Source organism: Pristiophorus japonicus, chromosome 4, assembly GCF_044704955.1.
Source record: "Pristiophorus japonicus isolate sPriJap1 chromosome 4, sPriJap1.hap1, whole genome shotgun sequence".
NCBI lineage: Eukaryota > Metazoa > Chordata > Chondrichthyes > Pristiophoridae > Pristiophorus > Pristiophorus japonicus.
In genome coordinates this window covers 181,495,039-181,510,734 of record NC_091980.1, presented here as the reverse complement: position 1 = coordinate 181,510,734, position 15,696 = coordinate 181,495,039, and the positions used below count along the sequence as shown (strand labels likewise).

The window sequence follows — 15,696 nt, the reverse complement described above, 5'->3', positions numbered from 1 at the left end:
AGGATGAGAAATTCCTTAATGTTGAGGGAGCAAAACAGAGAAGATATCTCATTGAGAAAATTGGTATTTTGGTGAGCGGTACAGAATAAAGATTTTAAAAGCGAGTCATGAGGAATGGAACAAGGCAAGATGCTTAAAGGAGAAGTTGCCGGAGGATTAGGGAAACTAGTGTGATTTAGATAGTAGGCGGTTTGGGCGTGGAATATGGTGGAAAGTGTAGTGTCTCGGCACCTTGTTACAAATTCACACGAGACATGGATATATCAGAAACGGTCACTCTGTGACCTTCACTTTATTCCCAGGACTAAAGAGTGCTGATCCTGGGTGGGACCTCCACTTTTATACCTGGAAGCCCAGGTGAGGAGCTCACCCCCTGTGGTCAGGGTGTGCATTACAAGGATACAGGTACCGTATGCATGATTTACAGTTACATACTTATACTCATTGCAAGATGGTGAAATACATGACATCACCTCCCCCCTTAGGTCTTTTAGTTTCAGAGGTTAAGTCTATCGGGTGGTCGACGCTCTCTCGTGGAGCGCCGCAGTTGAGCCTCAGCACGCGTCTCTGTCACTTGAGGTGATTCCGGCCTGTCCAGGCTGGCCGCAGGGACTGTGAATGCTGAGGGATGTCTTTGTTGCTCATACGCTGGCAGTGGTATGGGTGCTACCTCATCATGCTCTTCTTCTGGCTCCTCCGTGTCTGCACTGAACCTTGTCTTTACTTGGTCCAAGTGTTTGCGGCATATCTGCCCATTGTTTAGTCTGACCACCATAATCCTGTTTCCTTCTTTGCCAATTACGGTGCCCTCAAGCCATTTGGGTCCCAAAGCATGGTTAAGAACAAATACTGGGTCATCTATTTCTATACACCTCCCCCTTGAGCCTCGATCATGGAGCTCGGTTTGGGACTGGCGCTTGCCCTCAACAATGTCTGCCAGGTCTGGGTGAATGAGGGACAGCCGCGTCTTGAGTGTGCGTTTCATGAGGAGTTCCGCTGGCGGGACTCCCGTGAGCGAGTGTGGCCGGGACCTGTAGGCCAGCAGGAGGCGCAATAGGTGGTACTGAAGGGAGGGTCCTTGGATGCGTAGCATGCCCTGCTTTATGACTTGGACCGCCCGTTCCGCCTGGCCATTGGGAGGCCGGCTTGAACGGCGCTGTCCGGACGTGCTTGATCCCATTCCCCGACATAAACTCCTGGAATTCATGGCTGGTAAAACACGGGCCATTATCGCTGACCAGGATGTCCGGCAAGCTGTGGGTCGCGAAAACCGTACGCAGACACGCCACAGTGATGGATGTCATGCACGAGTTCAATATGATGCACTCGATCCACTTCGAGTATGCATCGACAACGATCAGGAACATTTTTCCCATGAACGGGCCCGCATAGTCCATGTGAATACATGACGATGGCCTGGTGGGCCAGGGCCACGGGCTGAGTGGGGCCTCCCTGGGGGCATTGCCCAGCTGGGCACACGTTGTGCACCTGCGAACCCAGTGTTCCAGGTCTGAGTCAAGCCCTGGCCACCACACGTGTGACCGGGCAATGGCCTTCATTAACACAATGTCAGGGTGCTCGCTGTGGAGTTCCCTGATGAACGCTTCCCTTCCTTTCTGGGGCATGACTACCCGGCTGCCCCATAACAGGCAGTCGGCTTGGACGGAGAGTTCATCCATCCGTCTCTGAAACGGCCTGACTTCCTCGGGGCACGCCCTGTGTGCGGGCGCCTAGTCCCCAGTCAGGGCACATTTCTTTATCATGGATAGGAGGGGGTCCCTGTTGGTCCAGAGTTTGGTCTGGCAGGCTGTGCTGGGGGAGCCCACGGTGTCAAAAGCCTCAACGGCCATGACCATCTCGGTGCTCTGCTCCGACGCCCCCTCGGTGGTGGCCAGTGGGAGTCTGCTGAGCGCGTTAGCGCAATTTTCGGTGCCTGGCCGGTGCCGTATGGTGTAGTCATGCGCAGCCAGCATGAGGGCCCATCGCTGTATGCGAGCTGACGCATTAGCGTTGACAGCCTTGCTGTTGGACAACAGGGATGTTAACGGCTTGTGGTCCATCTCTAGCTCAAACCGTCTACCGAAAAAGTACTGGTGCATCTTTTTCACACTGTACACACACGCGAGTGCCTCCTTCTCGACCATGCCGAATCCACGCTCTGCCTGGGAGAGCGACCTGGAGGCATAAGCCATCGGTTGGAGTCGGCCGTCATCGTTACCCTGCTGCAAAACACACCCAACCCCGTAGGATGACGCATCGCATGTTAAAACCAGTTTTTTAAAGGGGTCATACAAAGTCAACAGTTTGTTGGAACACAGCAGGTTCCTCGCCTTATTGAAAGCCCGTTCTTGACAATCCCCCCAAGACCATTCACAACCTTTACGGAGGAGCATGTGTAACGGCTCCAACAATGTGCTTAAGTTCGGCAGGAAGTTCCCAAAATAGTTCAAGAGTTCCAGGAATGATCGCAACTCCGACGCGTTGCCGGGCTTGGGCGCCTGGCGAATCGCCTCAGTTTTTGATTCAGTGGGCCGGATCCCGTCTGCGGCAACCCTCCTGCCCAGAAACTCGACCTCTGGGGCCAAAAACACGCACTTGACCTTTTTCAGCCGCAGGCCTACCAGTTCCAATCGGCGTAGCACCTCCTCCAGGTTGTGGAGGTGTTCCTCAGTGTCTCGACCCGTTATAAGGATGTCGTCTTGGAACACGATCGTTCCAGGGATAGACTTGAGCAAGCTTTCCATGTTTCGCTGAAAGATAGCCGTTGCCGAACGAATGCCAATCGGACACAAATTGTAAACAAATAATCCTTTGTGTGTCATGGTGGTCAGAAACTTGGATTCTTCAGCCAGTTCCTGAGTCATGTAGGCCGAAGTGAGGTCCAGTTTCGTGAACAGCTTACCACCTGCCAGCGTGGCAAAAAGGTCCTCCACTCTCGGGAGCAGGTATTGGTCTTGCAGCGACACTCAGTTGATGGTGGCTTTGTAATCGCCACAAATCCTGACCGAGCCACCTGCTTTGAGGATGGGAACAATGGGACTTGCCCAGTCGCTGAATTTAACAGGCAAAATTATGCCCTCTCTGAGCAGCCTGTCCAGTTCACTTTCAATTTTTTCACGCATCACGTACGGCACCGCTCTGGCGTTGTGGTGCACAGGTCTGTCATCTGGAGTGATGTGTATCACTACTTTAGTGCTCTTGAACGTTCCGACACCGGGTTGAAAGAGTGACTCGAATTTTTGCAATACCTGCGAGCATGAACTTCGCTCCACGGATGAAATGGCGTGCACATCCCCCCCATTTCCAATTCATCTCAGCTAGCAAACTCCTACCCAAGAGCGCGGGGCCATTTCCCGGAACAATCCAGAGTGGCAGCCTGTTCTGTGATCCATTATACGTTACCACCAAGTTTGCACTGCCCAGCACTGGGATGATCTCTTTGGTGTACATACGTAGCTGCGTCTCAATGCGTTCCAATTTGAGCCTGCTAGCTCTGTGTGGCCATGGTCTCTCAAATTGTTGGGCGCTCATGAGTGACTGGCTAGCTCCGGTATCCAGCTCCATGTGCACCGGGGATGCCATTCAGTAAGACTTTCATCATCATGGGTGGCGTTTTGGTGTATGAGCTGTGGACGTCAGCCACATGAACTCTCTGAACTTCAGCCTCCATGGTTGTTCCCCAGGCCTCATCTTGCATTTCAGACCCCTCGTCTGGTTCCTCTGTCTCGCAGACTAGCCTCGCTACTGCCTTTTTGCACATCCTGGACACGTGTCATGTGACATTACAAATCCTACAGGTGTAAAGTTTGAACCTGCAGATTTTTGCAGTGTGTCTGCTCCCACATCTCCAACATGAGCTGAGATTGCTGTTAACAAAAGGACTATTCCCAGGCATTCCTCGTGATGGCGTGAATTGCCGATCCCCTTTCCATTGTTCCTGTTGCCAGGAGCTTGTTGCTACCTGGATGGTGTCGAATTGCCCTTGCCTGCCTGGACGGCGTTGAATTGCCCATGCCTGCCTGTGGGGTTGTGTGTCATTTTTAGAACATTGATTCCCTGGTTCAACGCAACTTTAAAACCAGGGCTGTGTGCGTAAATTAGCTTGGTCTCCTCTTTCCCTTCCATGAAGGTCTGAGCTATCAACGCTGCCCCTTCTAAAGTCAAATCCTTAGTCTTTATGAGCTTCCTGAAAATGCCGGCATGATTAATGCCCTTGATGAAAAAGTCCCTTAACATCTCCCCCCTGCAGGCATCGGAGAACTTACAGAGACTGGCCAAATGTCGCAGTTCCGCCACGAAGTCCGAGATGGTTTGACCCTCCCGATGCCGGTGAGAGTAGAACCGGTGCCGGGCCATGAGTACGCTACTTGCCGGCTTGAGATGCTCACTATCAGCTGGCTGAGCTCTAAGGACTTGTCCGCTGGCTTTTGGGGTGCAAGCAGGTCTTTCATCAGCGCATACGTCTGTCGACCACAGCTGGTCAGTAGATGCGCCCTCCGCTTGTCAGCCACTGCCTCTTCCAGCCAGTCCTTTGTGACAAAGCTCTGCTGGAGTCTTTCCACAAAGTCGTCCCAGTCCTCACCCACACAGTAGCGTTCCTCTGTGCTGCCGGTGGCCATCCTCGTGGTTCAGTGATTCCCGTTTCTCGTCGCCAGATGTAGTGTCTCTGCACCTTGTTACAAACTCACACGAGGCATGGATATATCAGATACGGTCACTCTGGGACCTTCACTTTATTCCCAGGACTAAAGAGTGCTGATCCTGGGTGGGACCTCCCCTTTTATACCTGGAAGCCCAGGTGAGGAGCTCACTCCCTGTGGTCAGGGTGTGCATTACAAGGGTACAGGTACAGTTTGCATGAATTAGTTACATACTTAAGTCATTGCAAGATAGTGAAATACATGACAGAAAGTGTAGCCAGGTGGGGAAGCTTCATTAAGGGGAAAGGTGTCATCACCCCTCAACCATGTCTCCATCAATGCCATGATGTCAATTTGATCGTCCACGATAAGGTCATGGATGACAAGGCCCTTATTTACAAGTGAATGTATATTTTGAAGGGAAATGCGGAATGGGGCAACGGTATCTAATTTATTGGTGTAGTCCAGAGGGGCAGAGCAGGAAGGGACAGGGAGAAGGTTGGTGAGATTAGCTTGCAGCAGGCGCTTAAGGTGGAGAGGGAGTAAAATAGGGAAATTTGGGTTGCTGCTAGCTAGGTGGCAACGGCGAGTGCCTCGATGTGCCTTTCGAAGGATGCCAAGAGAAGCACAGAGGGAATCTGTGGAATTATTTAGGCAGGAGTCGACCCTTGAACGGGTAGCAGGAGTAGGAAGGATGATGAGTAGTGGAGAATATGGGTCGGTGAGGGTAGAGTACATAACGGCGGAGAAAGAAAAGTAGACATCAAGGCAGGGGGAGGGTAAGGGAGGAAAAAGGGAGAGACAGAAGTGATGGAACTCGGGTCCAGAGCGGTAGCCAAAATGTGCACACGTATGGACACAGAAAATTAAGTTACAAAGACATGATTAATACTGAAAGAGACTGACAATGCAAAAAGTGCCTCACCATCTTACCAAGATGTGTTCATTCTTTGAACATACTAGTCCGCTGTATTCTTTGTAATTTGCATTGTTGGGATTCTTCAGATCAAGTTTTAAACAAGGTTTTTAGTTCAGATTTTGTCCCTCTATTATTCATAGACTGAGTTGTATTAATTTAAATTGCTTATTGGGTACATGCCAGCTTGTTTACAGCTTAAGTGCACAGAGGATTTTACCTGGTGCAAATTGACTGCTCTGTAGTACCAGTCAAAACAGTGGAACAGATGCAAGTTTTTTTTTACTGTGAACTCCAATCGGAGTACACAACTTGATTATTTATACCTCCCCGATTGTTATTGTGCTACAAATTCTCAACAAATGTGAGTCGACAGCCCAAGTATAAATAGGCCATGTAATGACTGAGACACAGCAACAGGGGTAAAAATAAGTTTGGAATTGAAAAGGTTTTCCCTCGAAAGAAAGATTTGCATTTAAATAGTGCCTTTCACAACCACCAGACGGCCCAAAGTGCTTTACAGCCAATGAAGTACTTTTGAATTGTAGTCCGTTGTAATGTAGGAAACGCAGCAGTCAGTTTCCACACAGCAAGATCTCACAAACAGCAATGTGATAAAGACCAGATAAACTGTTTTTAGTTATGTTGATTGAGGAATAAATAGTGCAATGGGATCTTTTACGTTCACCCAAAGGAGCAGACGGGGCTTCAGTTTAATGTCTCATCTGGAAGATGGCACCTGACAGTGCAGCACCCCCTCAGTACTGCACTGGAATGTCAGCCAAGATTTGTGTGCTCAAGTTTCTGGAGTAGGACTTGAACCCACGACCTTCTGATTCTGAGGCGAGAGTGCTACCCGCTGTCTCTAACCAAGATTGTTGCTTTGATGTACATCAGAGGTCAGATCAGCTCTGAAGTCTGTCTCAATGCAAAACTAAGGCAATCAAGTCATCGGGTGCTAAATCTTTATCGGTGTAAACTGAGCTTGGTTTATGATAGTACCCATAATGATGTGCTTGCATAACCTTGCCAGGGTGCTGCATTGACACCAATTGCTGAATTCCTTCTCCTAAGTCATCTTGTACCAAGCATTGCAGCCAGGTTGTTGCATCAACTATCTCGTGCAACCTTCAATGCAAAGGCAGCAAATAGGATCAATACAAGATTGCATATGAGCTGCTATACAGAACACCCACCAATACAACTGGGACTGGCCCCAAAGAATCAGTTTCAGGAGTTACATTTACTGAGAGGATTACTGTACCGAGTTTGACTATGGAATGTGTGCCATACATTAAGCATAATGACATTTGCCCATAGATCAAACTTCTCATTGCTGTCTTCACTGGGAGATGTTTTCACTTTCTTTTTATTCAATTGTATTGAAAAGCCACAGTGACTGCCTCAGTACAGGTCTCCAATCTCAGTTGTGCTGCAGTGGAGGCCCAATACTTTCCCATGGAAAGGGGAAATCAGAGTGATCTCTGGACCTCCATCATGCTCCTAGCTGGTTTGAAAGTGGACTCCTTGGGGTAGTTGCCCACTTGGCTATTAATGACACACAACATAAGAAGACGGGTAAAAAAAAGTAGAAATAAATAGAACTCAAAGCGAGGTATTAATTTGTACGGTGAAATAATACCCTTTAAATACTTAAATGCATTTCAATGCAGTTTTAAGCTGGAGATCAGTATATTCAATAGAAATGGAAGACATGGGTAGAATAATTTGCACTTTTGATTATGGAAAGTTCTTCAGTATTATGTATTTCTTTATTATACCAGTTCAATATTTCCTTCTCTTATAATTAGGTGATTCACCGTTGGGTGCCTTGCAGCAGAGAGCCAAGTAGCAGGTCCCACATAGACAAGACTATCCTGCTGGTTCAGATTGAAGACAAGTTTGTTCCCATCATTGAGTCTGGGGTCTTAGAACTGGGGGCTGAAGTTTGAAACATTTGCAGCAGTAGCTTGAGTGCGGTAGATGGAATCAAGAATAAATCTCACCCTGCCATCCTGTGGTCTGAATGCATTACTGCAAAAGCTGGAGGCTGGAACAACTTATCCAGAATTTAACCCCTTGCAGTAAAAAGATTTGAAGGATGTTGCTTTGTCGGACCTCATCTGAGGTGAGAAAGGAAAACTGCATGGAGGCAGAACTCTGATCTGAAATTATATTTTGTTTTTTTAACATTTAAAAAAATTCTATGCATCTCATATGCTTTAAAGAACATTTTTCTTAAGTTGTTCGGTAGATTTTGTTCAAGTATTTTGTCTGTGTTTATTTATTTGCCAATACTGAGAATGCCATAGTTTCATACAGTGCACGTTTAAACTCTTTTAAAAAAATATATATATTGTTTTTGAAGTTATTGATGGGTTACAATTCTATTGACCATACAAAAGAACTATAATGTCCAGTTTGATCATTTCACTACTGTCTCATTCCTTCTGAGTCGTGACTGTGTTAAAGACAACTGCACTAATTAACAACAATGCACTAAATATTCTGAGGTTGCTCAGAGCTTTTTATTTATATAAATGCCATTATATTTTAAAATGCCTTTCAGGATGAGAACATTAATCATCAGCTCATGTCATGCTCCGATCTCGCCTTTTCTCTTGTTGTTTCTTTTGACTTGAAATTTATTTTTATTTGTTTCAATAGAACTTGTATACAGTTGTATAATTTTTTTGATATTTATTACTGTGAACTTTTTTGTTATAAAATCTTTCGTTTCTGTATATTCAGGGAAAAGAAATTTTAAGATAAAGTTAACAGTGGGTTCAGCAGTAGTTTCGCTGGACTGAATTGCAAAATGACTGGATACAGTTCACTGTTTCCTCGCAGGCCGTGCAATTTAAACCCCTCCCCTCTGTATCAAAGCAACTACCACCACCACAAAACATATATCAAGGGGATGGGTGCTTATGTGTATGTATACAGAAAACTTGTAAATAATGTAGTTGATGTTTAAAACAAAGATGACAGAAGCCTAAGTGAAGATGTTTTTTTTTGCAGTGTGCTGCATCTGAAACTAATTACAGTATTGAAACTATGATCAATAAAAGCAATTTTATAATAAAGCATATCCTCCTTGGTGTAACATTTCTGTCTCCAATTTCATTTAAGCTTTGTGTTGTAATATACAAACAAACTCGTGTTTATAGCGCACCTTTCATAACCTCGGGACATTCCAAAGCCATTCACAGCCAATTCACACGTCCGTAAGTTGGAGCTGCAGTCACATGGCTCTGGGCAGCCAATCAAGGTACAGTATTTTCTCATTCATAATAATGGAACTCCATAAGTTTGGGTTCCCATTATGATTGAGAATCAGCCCCCACCCAAAACACTAATTAAAAAAAACAGAAAAAAGACACCACATATTTAACATCAATTTAAATTAAAATTATTTGTCTTATATAAAAAAAATTCAGATTTCTAAGTTTTTTAAATTATGGTTTAAAATAAACTTACCTTAATAGGCAGGGTTTTTAACAAAATGTGCTTTTAAAACGTTATTTTACAATGTTTTTGTGTGTTTTAAAACTCTTACGCTTGTAAAGTAGGCGCTATGCACCTGCTTTTATCAGGCAGAAGAGTTTTAAAGGACATTTGCTGGGCAAGATATGGATAAATACCACAATCTTGCCCATGCAAATGTCCTGGCTCCTGAGATTCATTCATAATAACGGAACTCCATAGGTTTGTACAGACCAGAGGAGGCCAGGATTTACAGGTCATTAGCGTATAATATTTTTATATAGTATAAATGTTTTTTATATATTGAGGTTGTTTGACTGAGTTGCAGGCTGTTAAAATTCTCAGCATGGGAGCACCACTGGCAAGGCTGCCATTTATTGCCCATCCCAAGTTGCCCTCGAGAAGGTGGTGACAAGGCTGCTTCTTGAACTGCTGCAGTCTTTACGGTGAAGGTGCTCGCACAGTGCCGTTTGTTGGGGAGTTTCAGGATTTTCCACATTGTCAGATCGATGCCTGTATTGTAGCTATACCAGAACAACTTAGCTAGAGGCGTGGCTAGTTCTGGAGCACAAGTCTTCACCACTACTGCCGGGATGTTGATGAGGTCTGTAGCCTTTGCTGTTTCAGCGGTGTTACTACTGAGCCACTCCTGGTCATTGAGCATTGAAATCCCCCGCCCACAGAGGATTCCGTGTCCTTGCTGTCTTCAGTGCTTCCTCAAATGTTGTCATAAAGAACATTTGCTCCAAAAACCTTAACTCTGTGTAGGTCTGCAATTGACCTTTCGTGGCAGGCCAATGATTTTTCCTGTGTTGCTGTCTGATTTTGCGTGCTCCTTGATCTTGCTGTTCTGGCATTATCAGCATTGTTAACTATTTACAATCTATATTAATGATTTTAGATGAAGGGACCGAGTGTAATGTAGCCAAGTTTGCTGATGATACAAAGATGGGTGAGAAAGCAAATTGTGAGGAGGACACGAAAAATCTGCAAAGGGACATTTACAGGCTAAGTGAATGGGCAAAAATTTGTCAGATGGAGTACATTGTGAGAAAATGAGAGGTTATCCACTTTGGCAGAAATAATAGAAAAGCAAATAATAATTTAAATGGAGAAAAATTGCAAAGTTCTGTAGTACAGAGACCTGGGGGTCCTTGTGCATGAAACACAAAAAGTTAGTATGCAGGTACAGCAAGTAATCAGGAAGGCAAATGGAAGGTTGGCCTTTATTGCAGGGGGAATAGAGTATAGAAGCAGAGAAATCCTGCTACAACTGTACGGAGTATTGGTGAGGCCACACCTAGAGTACTGCGTACAGTTTTGGTCTCCGTATTTAAGGAAGGATATACTTGCATTGGAGGCTGTTCAGAGAAGATTCACTCGGTTGATTCTGGAGATGAGGGGATTGATTTATGAGGATAGGTTGAGTAGGTTGGGCCTATACACATTGGCGTTTAGAAGAATGAGGTAATTTTATCGAAACATATAAGATAATGAGGGGGCTCGTCAAGGTGGATGCAGAGAGGGTATTTCTACTCAGGGGAACTAAAATTAGGGGACATAGTCTTAGAATAAGGGGCCGCCCATTTAAAACTGAGATGAGGAGAAATGTCTTCTCTTCGGGTTGTAAATCTTTGGAATTCTCTTCCCCAGAGAGCTGTGGAGGCTGGGTCATTGAATATATTTAAGGTGGAGATAAGACAGATTTTTGAGCGATAAGGGAATAAAGGGTTATGGAAAGAGGACAGGGAAGTGGAGCTGTGTCCATGATCAGATCAGCCATGATCTTATTGAACGATGGAGCAGGCTCGAGAGGCCAAATGGCCTACTCCTGCTCCTATTTCTTATGGTATGTTTGCTCCTTCACAACATGGCTGCTAACACCTTTCTCTTGACTAAACACTTACAATTTCATCAGTGATAAAACAAATATTTAAAAAATAAATGAAGAATGTAACAGTATGCAGTCAACTAATGAGAATTTGCTAATTGGCCCATGCTGATAGTGTCATTTTGTGAAAGTCCATGCATCACTGTGATATTTTCCACTGCTGTGAAACAAAATCATTAAATGAAATTATTCAAAATCAAATGGCTAAAAGAGGTTTTGCATTTGTTAGATGATCAAAACAGGATTATTTAAAATTAGATCTTTATTCCAATAAATATCTAGCAGTTGTCATTCAACAAAATAAAAAAGTTATCAGTTCAATACAGAGAATTTCTCAAATTAACAATAGAGCATAATTGACATAAGCAGAATATCTCATTCACAGCTCACCGTTTGCTACTTCGACTTCAGATGAACTGCTCTTTTGCTGATACAAGATATGGATCAGTCAACGTCACAGCCACATCATTTATGTAGACAAATGTGACCAAAGCTGTTTTTAAACCAAGCCTGAATTTATTCCCGACTTAGGAAAGACACCAGTAAAACCAAATCATGTTAACAACTTTCCAGTTAATATTCATCTATTAATAAAATCCCATTATTTTTTTATTTAATAAAAAGGAAAAACATCTCTAAAATAAATACAATTAAAGAAAATAGCTTTTTAAAGAATAATTCAATCACTCCACATACTGGGGTGTGATGCTTCAGAACAAAAGTTCTGCACAAGACATCAGTAAAGACAATGGAACCTATTGAAAAATGGCGAAGTGTCCGGCAATTGCTGAGTACCTAGCTTAAAAACAGACCTGTTTATAAAGTTTTGCCATATCCTTGGCATAGCAACTTGAAAGTCCAGCTCCAATACTTGATGGTGTAATTACTTCTAGTACAGTGGTATTATTTGTTCATCAACCACTCCCAAATATGTGATGAACCAACTAGGGTTTTCTACTTATGCACTCGTTATGAATTTCCTGCCAAGCTGTCGGGGAGCACCAGTAAAAAACACTGGCGAACATCTCTACATTCAGGGACAGAAGCTATCACTCTGGCATAGTATACTGATTATATCTGCACTCAGTATTAGTGGTTTCAATCCGCTCCATACCAACCAATATCATTGTTTGTTACGATGTGTAGACATTCGATTTCTAAAGTTACACTTTCAACAAATTCCTTCCAGCAAATACTGTACGATAAATACACACACTGACTCTCTATTCATTTTATGTAAATCGCCAGAAAGCACCTGTTAACTGGTTGATATTTTTGAACCGGTTTGAGATTTTTTGGTCCAATTTCATAAAAACATATTGTGCTCAAATCAGTAAGTGAAATAAATGTTTCAATAGAAGGAATTTGGTCAGAAATTACAATGCAAATTAAAACTTTCTAAATTAGGTCAGAATAAAGTTGCAACAACTTTACTCAATGCCTATTTTAATGTTTTTGCTTTTTGTTTTCATTCATTCTCAGGAGTGGTTTGATACAACTGAATGGATTGCTAGGCCATTTCTGAACGCAGTTAAGAGTCACTTTGGTATGGCACTGGAGTCACAAACTGCGAGAACGGCAGGTCTCATTCCATAAAAGGACATTAGTGAACCAGTTGTTATTTTACAACAATCCAACAACTTCATAATCACTTTTACTGATGCCAATTTTTTTATTTCCAGATTTTAAAAAAAACTGAATTCAAATTCTCAAACTGCTGGGGTGTTCTTTGGACTATCGCCCTCTGGATTACTAGTCCGATAATACAGCCACTACACGACTGTACCTCTGTGACTAGCACATCACTGGAGCAGAAAATTCAAGAACGGTTTCATTTACAAACCTTTCTCAAGTCTGTTGAACCAGCTTTCAGAGCTTTATGGGTGAATTTCCTCTGGTTGTTTGATTAGTGGCATCACAGCAGCAAGATTTCTTACTTTTTCTCGTGAAATTGTAAAAGCAGAACAGGTTTACAATTTTGTTAGAAATAGTGACCTGAGGAAATGCTCTTGTTTTTATTAAGTCATTATTGCACAGTGAACAGGAAAAACCTCCTCCAGCATTTACCAAGTCACTTAGACAAAGAGAACAGAGGAAATCCTCTTGCTGTGTTAGAAAAGAATTGACAGGACAGTAACGTTAGAAACATTACTGGTATTCAAACATCAGTGACTGACGATTTCTACAAATGCAGTGCAGTTTCTCTCCCATTTGGAGAATCCAGCTGAGCTAACAATATAATTTGGTGCTGCCACTCTCACTGCTCTTGAAGCAGACACCACTTTCAAACAATGTAACTGCAACATAAGCTATCTTTAGTACTATCTAGTACAAATGTGGTTTTAACTTAAATATTCTTTATATACATCCAATTCAACATTAAAATAAGTCAACCCTTTAACAGGATTTTCATTGCAATCTATTAAGTAATTCAAGGTTGCAAATCTGCAACCAAAATAATATTGCTCCCCACTTTTTATACGAGCTGTTCCACCAAATGATCTCAGCGCAAGTAATGAAGAAAATCAGAAATTCAACATTTCACATCAGAATTGGTAGTCCATTCAGAAAAAGAAAATCATGTGCAATTTGGACATTTTTAATTAGTGATTTCTTTTGAGAACTTACTTTTAAGTTAATTTGTACCAAGTTGAAACATGATTTTTTCCCCCCCTTTTCCTTTACGCATGTTTTGGTACAGTTCCATGACTGCCAGTCATTCTGTGATATCTCCCCCAAAAGTCAGCTCAGACTTGGCATCAAACCTAGAACCTGGTCTGCAGGACTCACCTTACTTGGCAGTGGGGAAACTCATTTTAAGCTACCATCATACTCAGGGCTGAGTAAATTGGACCCTTGTCAAAATAAAAACATAAATAACTATGTTAATTCCATATTTTTCACAATTAAAACTTTTCATCTCACAATAATGGTAGGAGTCTAAGGGAGAAAACAGTCAAAATTCTTTGATAAAATTACTATTCACCTAATTAAAAGTGGGCAGTTCTACTACCATCTCTATTTCAAACGTTAACTGCTATCCTTTCTATGCCTACACGTTTCAGGAAGTTGTTTAAACTGCTCCACATGAAGCATTTTAGTCTATTGCTCAACTTCAGTTGTCCAGCTTCCACTGCTGCGATCTGGAACCATCACAGATTGCCATGGCAACATATCCTTTCGGATTATCTGGATCTATCACCTTCAGGCACTGTCCAGCCGATATCTGATATAAAGAATTATTTACCTATAAAAACATGAAACAAAGATTACAGTGTAAACTTTAATTTTAAATAGACAGCAAGTCTTTTCAGACCAGGCATTGGTCTGCAGCACCCTGAAAATGCCTCTGGGACTCAACACATATTCCTGCTGTGATAATAGCTCGAATTCATATTACCATCGGTATGTAAAAAGGCAGTAACATGGACCTGCAAAAATTACTGTATCGTTACAGAACTTCAATAAATATTAAAAACTTGCATTAACATACAAAAACATTTCAAGACACTTCAGAGAGGCATAATTGGACAAAAATGGACACAAGGAAATATTAAAGATGGCGACCTAAAGTTTGGTCAAGGGGCTTCAAAGCGGGTCTTAAAGGAGGAGAGATTGGTGAAGGGATTTAGGGAGTGATTTCCAGGGCTTGGAGCCTAGGTAGCTGAAGTCACAGCTGTTAATGGGTGGGCAAAGGGAGAGGGATGTATAATAGGTCGGAGGACTGGGGTGGGGAGTTGAGGTCAGAGATAGGGAGGGACAAGGCCATGAAGGAATTTGAGCACGAGGATGAGAATTTTAAATTAGAGGCATTGGGAGACTGGGAGAAAATATGGAATGGAGATCAGAAAAAATAAATTCTGTGGGGCAGCAACAGGCTATATGGAGTATGGAGGCCATGGGTGGAGGGAGGGGGGTTAGAAGATCTCCAGGGAAGTTGATGGCTTGCTGTTCAGTAATGGGGCCATGGTCCAGGAAGAGGTAGGATATCGGAGAGTTGGCATTCAACCAGCGCTAGATTCATTCAAGGACTTTGAAGAAATGGAGGCTGAATATGGATGGTAGTTTGCAAGTGTATGGAGAAATGGGAGATAATCCAGAAAAAGACGTGGGTTCAAGGCCAGAGCAGGGAGGAACCGGAGAAGGGGATTGATCTTTGCCTTCATAGGCACGGGGGAAGGGGAGCAGCAGAGGACAAGGAGAGGGGCTGAACAAGGAAAGGTGCTTAAAGGAGGTGAAGGTACCAGAAGGAGACACCAAGGTGTTATTTGGTGATAAGGACCACATCGGCAGTGGACCAGTCTGGGCAGGGCAGGTGATGTAAAGTATAGCCAGGTATGGAGCCTCTAATAAGGGGCAAGATGTCACCACCTATGAACCAAGTTTCTGTCAAAGCCAGGATGTCAATGCAATCATCCACTATAAGGTCATGGATGGCAAGTGCCTTGTTCACAAGTGAACTGACATTCTGGAGGGAAATGCGGAGAGGGGCAGTGATTATTGATCAACTAGCGGAGTCTGGGAGACAGTGGCATGTGGGCTGAGCAAGATGGGAAGGACAAGATGGTACCTGGGCAACTAGGTGGGAAGGTCGGCAAGAGAGGATTGCGGGTTGCTGCTTGTAAGGAGACAGTGATGGTTACCTCAATAAATATAAAAAACAAGAAAAAAGAGCTGCAGTAGACCATAAAGCTCCACCATTCAGTAAGATCATGACTGATCCTCGACCTCAACTTCACCTTCCCGCCCGATTCCCATATCTC

General features: G+C 43.5%; 2 protein-coding genes across 9 annotated transcripts in view; one reads left to right on the top strand and one right to left on the bottom strand.

Annotated features, from left to right (window-relative positions):
- pcnx1 (pecanex 1) overlaps positions 1-8,653 on the top strand; it is a 320,670-nt gene extending 312,017 nt beyond the window's left edge. For all 4 annotated transcript variants that reach the window (XM_070878882.1, XM_070878880.1, XM_070878879.1 and 1 more), the window contains one exon: positions 7,368-8,653. In XM_070878882.1, the coding sequence (XP_070734983.1) occupies positions 7,368-7,508 (141 nt within the window). In that variant the 3' untranslated portion in view covers positions 7,509-8,653. The remainder of the gene's footprint in view (positions 1-7,367) is intronic.
- A 2,491-nt stretch (positions 8,654-11,144) lies between these two features.
- LOC139263183 (polypeptide N-acetylgalactosaminyltransferase 11-like) overlaps positions 11,145-15,696 on the bottom strand; it is a 34,750-nt gene continuing 30,198 nt past the window's right edge. For all 5 annotated transcript variants that reach the window (XM_070878871.1, XM_070878873.1, XM_070878877.1 and 2 more), the window contains one exon: positions 11,145-14,180. In XM_070878871.1, coding sequence (XP_070734972.1) covers positions 14,049-14,180 — 132 coding nt within the window. In that variant the 3' untranslated portion in view covers positions 11,145-14,048. The remainder of the gene's footprint in view (positions 14,181-15,696) is intronic.